The 17,470-nt window shown below is 35.5% G+C and overlaps 5 protein-coding genes across 5 annotated transcripts; 1 reads left to right on the plus strand and 4 right to left on the minus strand.

The window, feature by feature from the left end:
• Positions 1 to 143: 143 nt before the first annotated feature.
• LOC113565656 lies at positions 144 to 1,566 on the minus strand. The gene is made up of 2 exons (XM_026988312.1): positions 628 to 1,566; positions 144 to 188 (listed from the first exon to the last, which is right to left on the minus strand). The coding sequence occupies exons 1-2, from the start codon at positions 1,564 to 1,566 to the stop codon at positions 144 to 146; spliced, it is 984 nt and encodes a 327-aa protein (XP_026844113.1).
• A 2,992-nt stretch (positions 1,567 to 4,558) lies between these two features.
• LOC6589246 lies at positions 4,559 to 6,468 on the minus strand. Its single transcript, XM_002014347.2, has 3 exons — positions 6,277 to 6,468; positions 5,819 to 6,095; positions 4,559 to 4,773 (listed from the first exon to the last, which is right to left on the minus strand). The coding sequence occupies exons 1-3, from the start codon at positions 6,466 to 6,468 to the stop codon at positions 4,643 to 4,645; spliced, it is 600 nt and encodes a 199-aa protein (XP_002014383.2). The 3' UTR covers positions 4,559 to 4,642.
• Positions 6,469 to 10,412: 3,944 nt separating this feature from the next.
• On the minus strand, positions 10,413 to 11,161 carry LOC6588714 (phospholipid phosphatase 6). Its single transcript, XM_002014346.2, has 2 exons — positions 11,138 to 11,161; positions 10,413 to 11,067 (listed from the first exon to the last, which is right to left on the minus strand). Exons 1-2 carry the CDS (start codon positions 11,144 to 11,146, stop codon positions 10,471 to 10,473), a joined length of 606 nt encoding a protein of 201 aa, XP_002014382.2. The 5' UTR covers positions 11,147 to 11,161; the 3' UTR covers positions 10,413 to 10,470.
• A 95-nt stretch (positions 11,162 to 11,256) lies between these two features.
• On the plus strand, positions 11,257 to 13,857 carry LOC6588713 (ubiquitin carboxyl-terminal hydrolase 14). Its single transcript, XM_026988314.1, has 7 exons — positions 11,257 to 11,272; positions 11,658 to 11,833; positions 11,887 to 11,991; positions 12,052 to 12,440; positions 12,920 to 13,076; positions 13,143 to 13,208; positions 13,262 to 13,857. The coding sequence occupies exons 1-7, from the start codon at positions 11,257 to 11,259 to the stop codon at positions 13,784 to 13,786; spliced, it is 1,434 nt and encodes a 477-aa protein (XP_026844115.1). The 3' UTR covers positions 13,787 to 13,857.
• Positions 13,858 to 15,987: 2,130 nt separating this feature from the next.
• Positions 15,988 to 16,980, minus strand: LOC6588712. The gene has a single exon (XM_002014344.2). It carries the CDS (start codon positions 16,977 to 16,979, stop codon positions 16,122 to 16,124), a length of 858 nt encoding a protein of 285 aa, XP_002014380.1. The 5' UTR covers position 16,980; the 3' UTR covers positions 15,988 to 16,121.
• Positions 16,981 to 17,470: the final 490 nt, after the last annotated feature.

Raw genomic sequence — 17,470 nt, forward strand, 5'->3', positions numbered from 1 at the left:
TATTTTTTCTTTATCGATTAACGGTGTCTCTATTACTAGTCATTAAACAGTTACGAATTGTGTTAGGTAGAATAGAATTGCGGAGCAAAAATCTTAAGTCCTTGATGACTCTGCGCTTGTTTCTGGTATTGTTGAGTCCAAGCCTAGCTGATTTTGCTGCGTCGTTGGTTGCAGGTGAACAAAATTAACTGGTAGTGAAAAAGGGATGCCATGAAGGGGATAGGTAGATTCTTGTGGATTGAAAAAAAGAAGGGTGCTATTAATAAATGGTAAACCTATGCCATTAGGGTTTAATTCAGATTTTGTTGTATCTGGCTGAAAATTGTCACTTAAGAATTTTATGGGAATATTATCGCTTGCAGATGTATATTGTTGATTCGCGCTCTTTGTTAAATCGAAATTTGTATACTCCGGCTGAAAAGTATTTTGAAAGTCTATTTTATTGGGAAAGTTGAATTCTTTCAATTTAAATATCTTATTGTCAGGGTGATTTGCATGTAAGGCAGATCGATCGTGCTCTTTAGTCCTCAGATTATCACTTTCTAAATTGAATTTCGACTGGTCGTCTTGGCCGTCAATGTTCTTATCCATTAAATTGCTTCTTAAGAATTTTCGCGGAATATTAACGCTTGCAGATGTATATTGTTGACTAGGGCTCTCCTTCAAATGTTTATTATGCTCCGGTTGAAAAGTATATGGAGGGTCGTCTACTTTATTAGGGAGGTTTATATCTTTTAATTTATATATCCTATGCTGGTGTATGTTTGTCGGTAGCGTAGATTGTTCATGTTCTTTAATCCCCAGATGATCCCCTTCGAAAGTGAATTTCGACTGGTCGTCTTGATTATAGTGTTCAATATTTGATTTCTCAAATTTATATGGCTCTTTTGTATGAATATAAATGGGAATTTTTCGTTCAACCTCAACCTTGATTGGAAACGGTACTTTTTTTTCAACTGTCATTGGAACTTTAATTTCAATTGGATATGGAACAGTTCTAAGAACAGGATATGGTTTGGGAACATGAACTATTTTTTCAACTATTTTTTCAACAACATATGGTTTTGGGATATGAATCACCTTTTCAACTATTTTTTCTATTGGAACGTGTACAATTTTCTCTATAGTAACATTTATAATTTTAGGAACATGCACAACTTTTTCTACCACTTTTTCAATTGGTACATGCACAACTTTTTCAACCGAATATGGTTGTGGTACTGTTTTTATAAGCTCTTTAATATGGTTATGATGATGATGATGATGGTGATGTTTTATTTTAGTTTTTATACGGTTTCGATTTTTTTTGTTTTTTATATTTTCCAGATTTTTGTTTGGTAAAGTTTCAGATCCTAATGGTTCAGATGCTTGGTACTGGGAACCGCTGTCGTATGTTTCATCGATATGTTCATGTATTTCCTCAAAAGTATGAAAATTGTTACTATTTGAATTATCAAATGCAGGGGATTTTTTTTTTTTTCGCGCGTTAATTGATCTGTAATGATGATCTGTCGTTCTATTATCGAAGGGCTTATCATATTTTTGAATAACGCGCTTAAGTGCCATGGTCGGATCAGCAGCTACATTATGATGAGTTAGTTCAAATTGTTCTGTCTTCTTTACTGCAGGCCGAATGATAGTTTCCTTAAATTCAGAATAGCCCAAAGTTTTTATATTGGGATGTTTGGACTTATTCATTGTATTCGAACTAGAACAGACGGCCTTTCCAATCACGAATATCGTTACGAGAAAAAATCCAGCAAATAAACGAATCTAAAATATATGTATTTTGTTCAGAGCGTACTTAAACTTTTTTCGAATATGCACATTTTATAAAAGTGGTTACACTTCTTAATGAAATTCACCATTCGAGAGTTCTTCATTAATACTCACCAGGTTCATTGTTTAAATTTATTCCCGATTTTATGTTAGATGTAGTTTGTATCTGTTTTTCTTTAATATAAATGATCCATTTCCTTTCCGAGAAAGCATTTATATGCTCGTAACAGCATATATAAAACAGCGCTGAGATTGATTATATAATTAATAGTATCAATTAATTGAATTTTCAAGCGTATCGAGCCTCAAAACCACGCATAGTTTTACGATTCAAAGCCCACGGTTGCGTGACTGCACTTGTGCATCCTCAAGTACAAGTAGGCATTCGTACATCCTACAGATGTAAATAAATATACATATACATTTATGTATATGCCCTTGATCATTATGATTTTTCCAGACGCTTTGAGTACAAACATTTATTTTTATTTATTTTGCTCAAAACAGTGCGTACATATATATTAAAAATATTATTTATAATATAAAATAATATAAATGTTATTTATTATATATTATATACGCTAGGGGACAAGCCCTCTGCACACTCGCTTCACTTTTGCGCAAATACCCTTCTCACAAGCTTAATCAACAAAAAAATGGTATCGAAGGACCGCAATTTATGTGCTGAAACTACACTACTCAACTAGAAATTTCCGCTGTGAATTAAACCGACTTATCTGATATATTTGAAAGCTTTTAAAATATTTATTTTTATGGTTTTATACATTTTAAAATAATATTTTAAATGTAGTATTTTGTATTTTTTATTTTTTTATTTAGTGGATCTATTTTTCACATAACTTAATTGTCGGACATCTGGTTGTATTGAACTTTGCAATTCTGCAAAGCTGAGAAATGCAACGATATATCTCATCCGAACACTTTGTAGCTTAAGCTTATGGTCTAGAAAATATTAAACTTTCAAATTGAAAATTGAAATTTTTTGGTGATATTTTTAAACTAGTTTGAAAGCTTGGGAACTGTGGAAAAAAATTATTCCTTGGAGTTTTGTATTTTTCTGATACAGGTATATTAATTGGGCGTCGTTTAAGGTATCGTTTGTATGGATCTATGGATAAACGGCTAAGGTGCAACCGTTTGACCAAACCTTCAAATGTCACATTTTGCCTTTAGGGGAGTAGCATGGGAGAATGGACATTATCTGGGATTGTCCATGTGGGCCACCCTCCCGTTGATTAGGAAGGTTGACTCCAAGTTCATCCCTAACGTATCCACTACATAAAGAGGGGTCAGCATTTGTTGGTTTTTACTAAAAACTTTTCGCCTGCGACTGGTGTCAGTGCCGGCTCCTGTTTCTTTGCATGCCTATCGTACCTTGCTCTGAAACAAATTTTTCAATTCATGACTACCTCGCCCGCGAATTTAGTAATTTTTTTAATATAGCAATCGGTAATCGGGTCCGACTGATTTTTTTTTTTTCTTTTCTTTCATTATCATCAAAAATATCTGATACAAGATTCTTAAAATGCCAAGACCGACCCGATTATCTTTTCTGATGCTAGAATGTTTCATAGTTTTTGAAAGGCGTGTCCTTGTACTTTGTTAAATATTATGGAGTCTAAAAGCTCATATATACTGATGAAGCAGACGGAAATCAGTCGGAGAATCGGCGCAAAATCGATCACGAAGTACTTTTAATAACTTGCCAGACCCAAGAATGCTTTTTAGTCCGAACTGCGTTGTTGCCTCGACCTAGTCCTGGATGAATTACTCCTAGATAGCATTTATATTTCTAGGGTCAGTCTTCGTGCCTTCTCTAGTCACAATTAAGATAAGGTACTTTACGATTGTCCTAAAAAAATGAGACTTCTCTTGAGCCACTCTCATGTTGGCGTCATTGAGGCTTTTCAACATCCAGTCGACGATTTTACCATGGTCGTCTTGTGATATGAAGAAAAATACGTTGTCAATATAGATGAAGCATGTTTTGCCGATTTGTTCACACAAAAAAGTGTCGATTGCTTTTTGGAAAATACTAGCTGAGTTTGCTAAGTTCATTGATATGCTTGGCATGGCTTGGAATATTATCGGCCACTGTTTTTTGCTTGAGCTTTAGAAAGTCCATTATAAGACGTTTCTTCCTATTGCCGCATCAGTGTCATTTTTATCGCCCACCCTATAGCATTTATATATGGCGATCTTATGTTGTCTCTTAAAAGGCCTTTAACCTCAAAAGCGATAAAATCAGCTACACCCATAGTTTGGAGTAAATTGGTTCGTCGTCCACGGTACTATTGGTGGCCACGGCCGAAATGTTGTACGGTTCAATTAACTGAGTTTTCATTTAATGCCGTAAACTGCTTAAAGCCTAAAACTAAATCCATTGAAAATCGATTGGCTCTGCATAAAAAAGATTGGTAAGGTAAGAGCCTGCATCAAAGGGATTGGCTGGACTTTGGGTGGGCGTGCAGACGGAGTGGAGCATGACACCTCGCGAGCACATAGTAAATTTTGTCGACGGTATGCCCAAACGTATTCAAAGTGTTATCAGGCTAAGGCTTTTTGGACAAAATATTAAAAAACTAATTAATTTCAAAAATTCAAAACGAGCAAAAGTGGATAATTTGACTTTTTTGAAAATACTCAAAACTCTTAAAGAAACCGATCTCTTTTAATTGTAATTATTGTTTTGTTTCATTTCTATAAATTAAAGAATATTTAAAAATACTAATCAAAAGGATTGATTCATTTTTAAAGATTTTTCAGGCGTTTAAATTAAAAAGTGTAGATAGCAAATAAAAAATAAACTAAATTTTCATTTGTATGCATACAGAAATATGTACTAGGAGATATTTAAAGATCGCTGGTTTAAAAAATGCAAAAAATTTAAAGCTAATATTAATGTCACAATTCCGGTGACGGTACAGGGATGTGCTGCACTTATAAACGATCCAGACACCTCATTTTGACGTACTGAAAATACAATTTTAATTTCAAATAAAGTAAAAGTAAAGTAATTAATAACTTTAGAAACCCACACACAACTTTTCTTGAATTCGGTACAAAATGGTGTTTTTTTTTAAATGCTTTTTTTTTTAGAGCATACCTGGCTTTTTATAACATAACTTAAGTATGTTACACATAGTTTTAAATATTTAAATATTTTGACTTTAAAAAGAGTCGAAAGAAAAATGTATCGTTTGTAAAAGCTACGGTTTTATATATCTATCAAATCTATTAATTATAATTTAGTTACGAGTTCATTGTAATCCCAGAGCCCTTGCAAATCTCCGAGCCATAATATACTTCTTTATCTTAAAGTCCGCAGATGAGAATTGGCTTAAAGGTTTTTATCACTAACTTCCACAGCTCGCAAATAACTGTCAACGCTTATTTCCACTTATCACCATACTCGCTCTCTTTTTAAGCAGAACATTACATGTTTCGAGTTTTCGGTTGAGCCGATATCGTGTCTCACAATAAAATCTTGTATGGACAGTTTTGTCGTTCGCATGCGAAAAAGTGCTCAGTAAAAACAGTAATAGAAGAGAAATGTAAAAAATCCGTCGTTGCTTGAGCAAATTGATGAAAAAATTTGATGGGTACTTTTCTGCCCTTTGATTCAAATTATCTTTAAAAAGATAACCGGACAACCCGAAAGTGTCAATAGCTATTTCCTAGTTCTGATAACTTCTCGTTTTGGACAATAATTGTCCGATTTCCCAGAAGCCTTGCCTTGATTCTCTTCAATATTTATTGACTTTATTGACTTTTATTCTTGTAGTGTCTTGCACATTCTAGGATATAGTTTTCCTAACTGTTTCTGAATTACAGCTGATTACATCTTATCTCGAAAGAGTTATCTCTTTACACAATTCATTGAGCGACAGTCCAAGAGTTTTTAAGATTCTTTCATGAAGAGCACAAATCTACACATAAATGTTTAAAATTCTGTTGATTTATGGTAGCGAACTAAAAAGTATTCGTATCTAATCTTTTTATTTGTTCATAACCTTACCCATTTCAGCGTTCTTCCTCTCGGTATATGGTAGTGAGTTCGTAGAAATGCCGGTTTGGATATCTTTGATCTCAGCTTCTTCTAAGATTTCAAATATCCAACTCAAATATGGAAAAAGTAGGGTTATCCGATTTGTATATCCATCGAAAATAATTGTTTCATTTTTATCACGCAGTTTATCTATACGGGGAGCAAGTGTTACTATTGCCACTAAATTATTTCCAGATAGTACACCATATCCTCTTAATTTGTTTTCGGTATAGGAGTTCCTCCATATCTGTAAAAATATGTAATTATTTATTAATAATACGATTTTCATCATTGTTTTAATGCACATATCAGCTTGGACAACTGTTACAACTTGTAACGTTAACTTGAAACCTTTTTTCTGTTTCGTGCAAAGTACAAAAAGACTGTCGCATATCGTAATTTATATTTTTTGAAATATTTACACTCACATTAGTGTCTTCTTCCAAGAAAGACTCCGTATTTATTATTAATTTCGGCAATAAAATCCAGTTGACGTCATCACGCAGTGACAATGGTAGGGGCGAACTGAGATTTACAAGAGCTATGTCATGATCCAAAGTAAAATAGTCAAATTTAGGATAAACATGAATGCTGCTAACTAAAACAATTAAATCATTCATATCTTCACTTTTAAAAGATACAAATATTTTATCAAATTGAATGAGTTTTGTCTTGTATGGGAATTCAGATACAGCTAATAAACACGATGCTGCGGTTAAGACAATATGACTTTGCAGAATATTTCCATAGCATATATTGTCAAGTAAATATCCTGAGTTATTTTTGCTGTGTAAGTGCACTTGATAGGAAGGCCTAGAATATCCATTATGAACGTGTGGTAGAAAACATGTAGAGACAATAAAAACAAACAGTATCATTTCTATTTCGAAATATAGCTTATATTTTCTATGAAGACACAGACTATCTTTCCGGTCCGTTTGCAAGATTATGGCAAGAGAACTAAAAATCTTCGCCAAGATATCTCTTATCTTTTAAGCTTTTATAAACTACAGTAAACCTTCTTAGAACGTCTGATCGTTTCGAGAGTTTTTGGCTTTCTGACATAAATTCTGAAAATATGTATGTATGGTTACTTTTTATATCAGGGTGCTACAGAAATACGTTTTAAAAGAATTCCAACTGACTTAAGTAGAGATACAGAAGGGTCTCTCGGCTGGTTTCTAATTCTCTAGTACCATGGCTAGAGATTTGATTGATCACACATCTAAAAAATATTTCACTCATAGAGTGCCTTACAGTATATGGAAGGTTATTTAATTTCCGATTTATCTGCGTCACCATAATTTATGATTTTATTTGTTTTAATCCCGTCTCAAGTTAAAAACTTGCCGTCTAGTTTTTTTCAGATTCTAAATTATAATGATGGTTTCCTTCTAATGGGGTTAAATTCTTCAGCTGGTTTCATTAAAATTGTAAGCCGTGGCAAATTTTGTGTGAAATTAATGATTATACTGACGCTCCAATTATTCACATTATGTTCCAACGCCCAGTGTGATATCTTTGCTCATATAGTGTGCAATTTGACATAGTGTTACAGGAACAGGTCCGGTGTACAGACCAAATTCGGTTGTAAAACTACGTGTTGTCTCTGAGAACTAGGTGACCAACAACACAGACGGACAGACAGACATAGCTGTATCGACTCGACTATTAATACTGATCAAGCGTCTATGCAGCTTGTGACTTTTTTATCCTTTTTTTCTTTAACCCAATTAAATATTGCTCTGAAAGAATTAATCAGGGCAACAACACTTCGTCTTTTCGTGTAACAGCTGACTCAGCCTGATTTGGTTATCGGAACGTTGGAAAGATATAACAGCTGTTTCCCGCCACATTTATAAATTTAACTTTTATTTTGCATGCGAAAACGAAACGTTTTGGCTGAAAACGAAACACAAAAGTAAATGAAAAACGGAGCCTGCCTGAATTGTTAACATATCGATGGCCACAGTTAGAAAAAAAGTTATAAAATTCTAATGAATGGGTCCAATGAAATACATATATATGTATGTCTGAAAAACCTGCAAGATAGAGTTAGGCATGGATGAGGACATGGGAATGTTTGGCCCGAAGGTCAGCCACTGGTGCTGGAAATTTCGTTTTCTTTGATGAGAACAAATGATAAAAGAAAACTTACAAATTTAGCTTAGAAATTATAACACAAAGTGCTCTGGTTCATATGTACACAAAAAGGGCACACAATAATTCGAGTAATTCGAATTCATTTCGTTTTCCTCTTATCAGAATGCCGAGTGATGTCAAAATCAACACGAAATAATTTTGATATATATTTTATTTATTTGCAGCTCAAAAATAGTTAACTAACTTAAGATAGTACTGTCAACTATGACCTTCGGCTATATTATTTCTTTTTTATATTACTGTATTTACTTAATATGTTTTAGACTAAAATTAATATTTGTTTAAATATTTTTTTATTTTAGGAACTTTATGGAGAGGGGCTGTATGGTAATGAAATATGAATATTGTTAACAAATATTTTTGTTTGAGTTGCTTGGGAGGATAAACCAAATTTTAGCAGATGTTCTATTGTGATTGTTGTACTATTACTTTATAATTTTAAACAGATCTTTGTGGTTTTTATCACTTTGATATCGTCATTTCATTGTATGGCTTGTAATCATTCTATTAAATGCTAATATATTTTTGTTGCCGACCATGCAACCAAAATGTTACAGAAGGGGCTATCATGGTCTTTATTTGTTTGGTCGTTATAATTTGTGATCATTATAACTTAGTCTAAACATACTATAAATGCATAATCTTTATTCATCAAATCCAAAGGCATCTTCGGCGTTTGGAGGTACGAAAGCGCCGTTAAATGTTTCTTCAAGCCGATCTTCAATTCCCATGCTGGATGCAATGCCATATATTAAACGCATCAACACAATTCTGACAAAGCTTGGGGTATTTATGTCATCTCCTGGGCTAAGCGAGAGCTGCTTCGGATTTTCAACAAACTTTCCCCTTACATTCTCACTCAGTACGGGAGTACACAAAAATATAGCAATAGCTGCAGCAGAAAAATAGTATTTGAACACCATGCTTAAATTCAACATTATTAGTACAAATATCAAGAATGTGGCCTAATAAAGAAACCAGTTTACTTCTTCGATGACTCTTTGGTACTAAATATAAACTTATGAAAAAACTTCGCCCGGTTTCAAGTATGCTTAAATGTTAGCTTTCCAATTTACGATATGTATGTCGATTTGATTTCTTCGTTCATCAATACTTATGGCCGTATGACATTAGACATTGGTACAAAGGGTTGGTACCCGCTTTTAGTCACGTCTCCCAGCTATCAGTCGAAGAGCTGCGTAGTATTTGTGACGAAATTATCAAAATTGGATCTAAAAAATGTAACAATCAATAATCTCTAGGGTCGCGCTGCTCCCAGCTCAATTGGCAAGCCTGATGCATAGATTTCTCTCGCTCTAACTGCATTCTTTTCCCATAAAGCTATCTCTGTTTTTGCTGTTAGTCATTTCGAAAGCTCGCAAGATATCGCAAAATGCTCGCTAACGATCCGTTTGCGAGCTATCATAATGATACTTTCACTTCCACTAACTGGAAGACACAAGTATGTCGGGTTAAGTCTCGCATTTGACTGCCATTTGTACGCGTTTTGCATGATGGCTATGTACATTGGCCGTGTAGTACTGACGTTGGCGATTGACGATAGTCCATAGGAATAGCTATGCCAAATCTGCCTACTCCGACATTAATATTGATAATTTAAATGGCATATATAGATATAAATATATATATATATTTAATATCTCAATTTGGTCGTCGCCCTAATTTTTTTTTTACAGATATAAATATATATAGCAGATATAAATGTACTTTCAGATACAAATGTATATTACAGATAGAACTGTATCTCACAGATACAAATGCCCGACATTTTAGTTCTTGATAAATAACATTCCATGGAAGATATTTTTTGTTGCTCAAGCAAGAGAGATTTGGGTTGGCGAGACTGGCAAAGCGAGTGTGCATGGGGCTTTCCCACTAGTAATATATATTTTCATTGATTTAGCTAGGCTAATACTATTAATATTAATATTAATTTTGAAATTTTATTATCATACTTGTTCAAGCGTAAAAGGATTTTCGAATGCCCGACCCAAAATTCAGTAAATAAATTTGTGGCTTTAAAAATTGCCTAGAAATGTTTTTGGCTTGCAAATCAGCTGCTTTGCGCAAGTACAGGCTTGCGTACCGAGTTTATTCAACGTTCAAAACCTTTTTTGAGAGATTAAGTATGAGAAGAGCAATTTACACCCTAAGAATGAAAGTGATCCGAATGAGCTGAATGTATTCAACGCTGACTATTTTTGAGTGACTGCATGTTACTCATCTTACTATTATATTGTTTTTTGGTTTGAAAGTCCAATTACGAAAACTAATAAACTCTTTTATTACTTTGGTGGTAAATATGTGTACATATAACACATAGTATGTACATACATATTTCTATTTACAAGTGTAGTATACATATATAAAATACGGTAAGTGTATTTACGTAAACGCGTGTTTTTATTACATATTTCCCCAAAAAAAAAATGTTAATTTTATATTTCTTCTGAACCAGACACAAGACCAGCAATATTTATAGCAAATGTTTCACTGATCCAAATGAATTCAAGGAGTCTTGCTTCAAGACCTCCAATGATTGCTCCAGCGAAAATGTCCAACATATAATGACGCTGTAAAATCAGTCGTGATAGAGCTACGCTTACAGCCCAAGCCGTAAGAGGCATTAAAAATACAAAATTCAGAGAATATAATTTTGTAAAAAATATAAGTACATAAAATGCTCGAGATGCGTGGCCAGAGGGAAAACTAAATTTATCGGGTCCTATTACCAACGTATCTTTTATTGCTACCGGTCTTCTTCGGCGCACGAATGACTTTAACACGGCTACGACGACAATATCAAGTATAAGTCCTACAAGCATATTTACTTGCATTTGAAGTAATGCTTTTGAATTCATTATCCATATGAAAGCAGTCCAAGTAATCAACCAGGCAATACCATCACAGGATATTTCTAGAAATTTACAGTTTATCTTTAAAGACTTAAAGAATGAATACTTAGATAGAAGTGATACGCAATAATTTGTCCATTGCACATCTTTCTCTAACATGTATTTCAGTATGCGTGATGACTGGAATGTAAAAAAAGTATTGTTAATGCCAGAAATTAGTATGTAACTTTAAATTAAAATGCACACAAACCGTTTTCATTATATAAATTAGACATATGTGTACATATATAAATTGTAGCTCTATGAGGTGACAAATAATCACAATAAGGGGACTCGGCTCACTCTAATATTTTCCACAAAATACAAGAAATGGAAAAAGGATTGGGTATTCCACGAATGGGCTTTAAAGAGCAAAAGTACACAACTTTATGCCACCACTACGCTCCTATGCTTATCGTATTTAAAATAAAGCCGCGTTTTCGCCAAAACGCAATAGCGTAAAACGTGGCCCTGGTATAAACAGTTTTGCGTATATATGAACTAAAGGTTGCGACAATTGGGTTTGAAGTGTATCGAAAACCATTTTCAACGTTCCCACGCAGACGATGTTTTTTTTACTTTTCCATTTGCTTTTTCAGATATATCGTTGCTTCACACATCCCTGTCTTAATTAGTATGACTTTGAATTTTAGCTAGGAGTTTACGATGCCTTCTTTCAAAGGTGCATATTAGATGTTTTCTGACGCAAAAACTAATTCGATTATTTACAGTAAAAGTAAAATGGGGACGAGAACTCTTTACGGATATCGATGTTAACACCGATGAAGATCCTATATTGTTCAAAGCTCAACTGTTCGCTCTGACTGGTGTTGAGCCAGAGCGTCAAAAAGTTATGTGCAAAGGTGGCATACTTAAGAATGAGCAATGGAACTTGCAGTTAAAAGATGTAAGTTGAAATTTGAAGTATGATTCTTACAATTCACAATGTTTATTTTGTAGGGCGCTGTAGTGTTATTACTGGGTAGCAAAGAAGATGTACCAGAAGTACCCACAACACCAATTAAGTTTATTGAAGACATGAATGAAGCAGAAACCGCGACTGCAGTGCGTATCTCTGAAATCATTACATGTCCTTACAGCTTTTTATTTAAAATTAAATTATAGATGCGCCTACCAGCCGGTTTAACAAACCTTGGAAATACCTGCTATATGAATGCCACTATTCAATGCTTAAAAGCAGTTCCTGAGCTTCGTGATGCGCTAAGCAATTTTACCAGTGAGGGGTCTGACACCCTATCAACAGCTTTTTCTATATCATCAGGAATGAAATCGGTTTTTGCTCAGATGGATAAGGGGGCAACAGTCACTCCAATTGTACTGCTGCAGGCGTTACACCGGGCATCCCCCCAATTTGCACAGACCGGAGAAAATGGCACGTACAGGCAGCAAGATGCTAATGAGTGTTGGTCGGAAATTCTGAAAATGCTACAACAAAAACTTTTACCAATTCGCCAAGAACCATCTAAAAATATTACTCAGAAAACACAACACGGGTAAGTTTATGAAATAAATTTAAGACTTCTAACTTCGCTCGTACATTCCCAACAAATCCGCTCATATATGAAAATCATGCAAAATAAACTCACTTAGCGTTGACGGATACACACTGCATGAGCCCAAATGTTCGCTTTCGATTTAAAATCATTCAGAATGTGGCTTGCGGGTGTAAACCGGTCCTGAGTAATTTTTGTGAGGGAGGAAATTCTTCTCCAGGTGTTCTCGTGCGAAGACTTATAACATCTATCTGCCTGTTGGAATGGGGATCCAACGACTCCGGCAGTCTATTCTGCTATTGCAGTGTATATGTGCGCATATGTGCAGCTTCCATGTAACGAATTATAAGTTTTCAATACAAACATTAATAAAAAATCTTATTAAATTATATTTAGTTGTGCAAAAAAATATTGTACTATCCACCGTAGCTCATGCATATATAAACTATGTTTATATCGTTTTTATTATTTACTTAAAGGTCATTTATTGAACAATTCTTTGGTGGAACCTTTGAAGTTAAAATGAGCACTGAAGAAGCTCCAGAAGAAACTGCTACTGTAACAACCGAGAATTTTTTGCAATTAAGTTGCTTCATTTCAATGGAAGTAAAGTACATGCAAAGCGGCCTTAAATCGGTAGTTAACACCACATATTACAAATATCAACGACTATGCATTAACGGCTCCTGTATTAATTTTTAGAAAATGATGGAATCATTGGTCAAAAAATCTGAAACTTTGGGAAGAGACGCACGCTACATTAGAACTGTAAGATCTTTCAATGTATAACTTAATTTTATTAACGTTTATTTAATTTTCAGTACTTAGTTAGCCGACTTCCAGCTTATCTTACTGTCCAATTCGTACGATTTCAATATAAGGGAAAAGAAGGCATAAATGCCAAAGTATTGAAGGATATTAAATTCCCCATTGACTTTGACGCGTTTGAGTTGTGTACACCCGAATTGCAACAAAAATTATGTCCAATGCGATCGAAGTTCAAGGATCTGGAAGACAAAACCATGGAGCTGGCAACACCCAAACCATATGGGGTCAAGGAAGAGGACATCGAAAAGAAATATGAGCAATTTTGGTTTGACGATGATTTGGGAAGTAATAATTCTGGATACTATACATTACAAGCTGTATTGACTCATAAAGGTCGATCAAGTTCATCCGGGCACTATGTGGCTTGGGTTCGTTCCAACGGCGATAGTTGGTTTAAATTTGACGATGACGAAGTAACATCTGTGGCCACGGATGAAATTTTACGACTTTCAGGTGGTGGAGATTGGCATTGTGCCTATGTCCTATTATATGGACCGAAGCGTTTGGAAAAGCTCTAGATAATTGTGTTACTGTCAATAAATCTGGGTTGTTGATCAAATTAATTTGAATTATAAAAATCCTCACGAGATCTCAACAGTCTTTTACTTTTGCATGTGGTGGGCACGGTTTTTAAATTTGGGAGAAGTCAAACTACAACAAAAAAATAAAGAAGGAAAGCGAGCTGCTTGCGCACACTACGAATACTTGGCTTTTGGATTCTCGGATCTGAGTCCATTTTTGTCTATTTGTTTATTTTTGTATACCCGTTGTTCGAAGAGTATAGGGGTATATTCGATCTTGTGGGGAAAGTGGATGTGTGCAACACCCAGAAGGAAGCATTTCCGACCCCACAAAGTATATATATTCTACATCAATAATAGCCGATGCGATAAAGACATGTCTGTCTGTCCGTCCCCATGAGCACCTCTAAAAGACTAGAGAAAACAAATTTTGTGTCCAGACTACTGTGACATCACACTCCTACAAGTGCATTTCAAAATTTCGCCCCGCCCCGCAAGGGACTAAAATCTTTGGCGTCCACAATCTTGAAGATACATATGCGAAAACCGAAAACGCAGAATCGTAGAGACTGCCCATATCTGCTAGACTACAATCTGAATCAGATCGGATCATTATTATAGCCAGAAGTGCAGTGGCTACGTAACGCCTTCTACGCGCTTGCTCATTTTCTGTCTCTCTCTCTCACACAAATTTCGTCATGCAATGTGTGCGCCCTCTTCCGAGATAAAACGGCTGATGTTTGTGTGAGAATACAAAGAATACAAAAACGAAGAGGCAGATGTAAATAAAAAATTAAAAGAAATGGAAACAGATAAAATCTAATATATAAAGATCTCCCAAACACCCACCCAGGGTTCGTTGTTCGCAAGCACGAAGCTTCTGAATTGCTCTCGATTTCGCAAAACTTACACCATGAGGCGCGTTTGACTTATTTGTTGTAAATTGACAGACTGGCCTTGTATTCGGCCCAGTTCTGCTCAACATACATATAAAGCTATTGCTTTGTTGAAGAGGCTCCGCGGGGCTTTCCAGAGGTTCCCCAGTTTGGAGTCCACCATTCAGGTTTCTTTCGAGTCCAGGGGTCTCGATAGGGAAAAAGGGAGTACAGTTTCCTGTGGTCCGCAAAGGAGTGTTCTTCCGGGACCCTGCAGGATACTATGTTCCTCTGCATCTCATGAGAGGCAAGTGTAACGTCCAGGACCTCCTTACGATTTTTAATAATAATAATGGGATTATTTCCCCGGTTTAATAATACCAGCTGAGTGGTCAGTAGATAAGTGAACAGGTACTCACCCCATTCATTAGTGTCAGCGATTTCCCACTGACCCGATGTCCGTGGGCGCGCAGTTTGCGATGAGCATTCGGGGTGGCGCGTGTGGAGGAGGTATGGCTATGACTCGTATAGGTGGAGCACATCCTCAGTGAGCTCTCCTCGCCTTCGAGGCTCACTGCAGTGTGGGGTTCTTTCTGAAATTTGCAAGAAAAAATAAGTGCAACTGTATTTTTGCAAGTACCTACATACTTGTTTTACCTGTGGTAACAGCTACGTATAGCCTATAGTCTCGAGTCCTCAGCGCAGATACCCCGCTTCCAAGAAAACAAGGCAAATAGTCCAATCAGGACTATGTCGGCTCCACCCCAGGAGAGCTCCAATCACGTTCCTGAAGTTTACCACCACCATTGTTTTGTCTGGATCGGTCCCAGGAGACTAAAACTTCTTTAGGCCTCCGGGGGCTCTAAGTCTAGCTCGACCTCCGGTGGCCTACCCTTTTGAGTTTATGGTTTTCTCGTATCTTCAAAATGTGGAGATTTTCTTCCTTTGTGGGGGCGGGGCGAAATTTTGAAATACACTTGCGACATTTGTGATATCACAGGAGTCTAAAGTCTAGGCGCTCGGCTTTTGATGCTGATCATGTTGCACACATTTACACTTTCACCACAGATGTATCGGGTAAAAAAATGTTAAGCCCCAAAAAAAAGTTCGATTTTGTTGCATAGTGTAGTCGATTAGCTTTGAAATCAATTTTATACATACATACATACAAATGTATGGTATGTGTACAAATTCGAACGAGCATGACTAGGCCAGAATTTCAAAATGCCATTTTTCGGTATTCGGCATAAAGACAGTCAGATTTACACCTACCCAAATAGGCAGGGCAAATAGATCTTCTTAGACGCACACGATACGAAGTAATTTTCAACTGAAGCTATAAACAGCCGAGAAATAATGCATTTTATTAGTATACAAATAATTTATACATATGTACATACGTATGTATGCTTAATAGTATATCTACAGGCATATACATCTTAATGGTTGGTTCAAAATTAAATGTACATCATCTCAGCCATTGAAGACATTTTTTTTGGAATATGCACCATAGTATCAAAATAGCTAGCCAGTTCTGATATCGTTACATCGTCGCAGTTGCTTGGTGTTGTTGCATTATAACAAGCTTGCTGAGAGCACGTCGTGCCCATACGTGAAACTGATAGTGATCTCTTAGATGCTGATATTGTAAAGGCGTTGCGTTCCTTATTTGACAGCAGTCTACAATTGATTTCTTTTTTGCTGGAAATTGTTGTTTTATATTTACTGCAGATTTTTGGTACACGACGAACATTATCCAAATTTGTTTCCTTTGTTTGGTCCAGCAATATATCGCATTCACTGATAAGATCGCGGAAACTGCATGTGTCGCCTATATTAAAGGTCGAGTTTTTAGTCTGAATTTGGCTAGTTTTTTCCTTTTCTGCGTTTAAGTGAAACATTTTACGACTTCGAACAAGACTCCTTCCGTGTTCACAACCAAATAATGTCTTCAACATGGGTTGCCGAAAAAGATATTTCTTTGTAGGGGCAACATGTTTTTTCTGTGCAAGCTTTTTAACACCATGCGAGTAACTTGGGGGACTTGTAATTTCAACAGATTCCGTTTGAAGAAAAGACTTGTCTTGCGTGCAACTCTCAAGGCAGCTCTCGGATCGACGCCTTGGTCTGCACTTCCAGCGATGTATCATTTTGTGTTTGGCGCTAAGTATTTGTTCAAAGTTATCATTAGCATTTGAAAGTTTAAAATCATTGTCTGGATTATAGAATGGATTCCTTTTTACTGATTTGCAAAGAGGGTGTGTTGGTGTTATTTTCAACTTGTCAAGATTCGCTGGTAATTCCTCCGTAGTCATTCTACAAAAATTATTGTAATTGTTAAAAAACCATTTGGGATTATTTTTGTCCAGTTTTTGAAATATTATTGTTCGACCTAAGGCAGCCAAAATTACCTTTTTGTTTATTTTTGTTTGTTTTCTCTTAATAAAAATGAATATGCTATGTATAGAGTATGCCCATATATCCACATCGTATACAGGGTGACCACGGCCCATTTATACCACTTATCGATCAGAAATATACCAAAATATACTTTTTCATAATAAAAATATACCAAAAATATTGCAATCAAATTTTCGTTTCCCTTTTATTTTATAATATTTATTAAAGCTTAGTACTCACATCCGACAACAGTTTTTCTAGCAAACGTACTATATATTATGCATAAATTTCTAATCGGTTTTATACGAATATCAACCCTAATTCTGCACGAGTACATATTTTTCGGATCAGAGTCCTAGCCCTAAAACTCAAGTCTTCAATCAGAATCACTTTTTTGGTGTAAAAG

Source organism: Drosophila persimilis, unplaced genomic scaffold, assembly GCF_003286085.1.
Source record: "Drosophila persimilis strain 14011-0111.01,24,50 unplaced genomic scaffold, DperRS2 tig00000191-arrow-pilon, whole genome shotgun sequence".
In the NCBI taxonomy this organism is placed as follows: domain Eukaryota; kingdom Metazoa; phylum Arthropoda; class Insecta; order Diptera; family Drosophilidae; genus Drosophila; species Drosophila persimilis.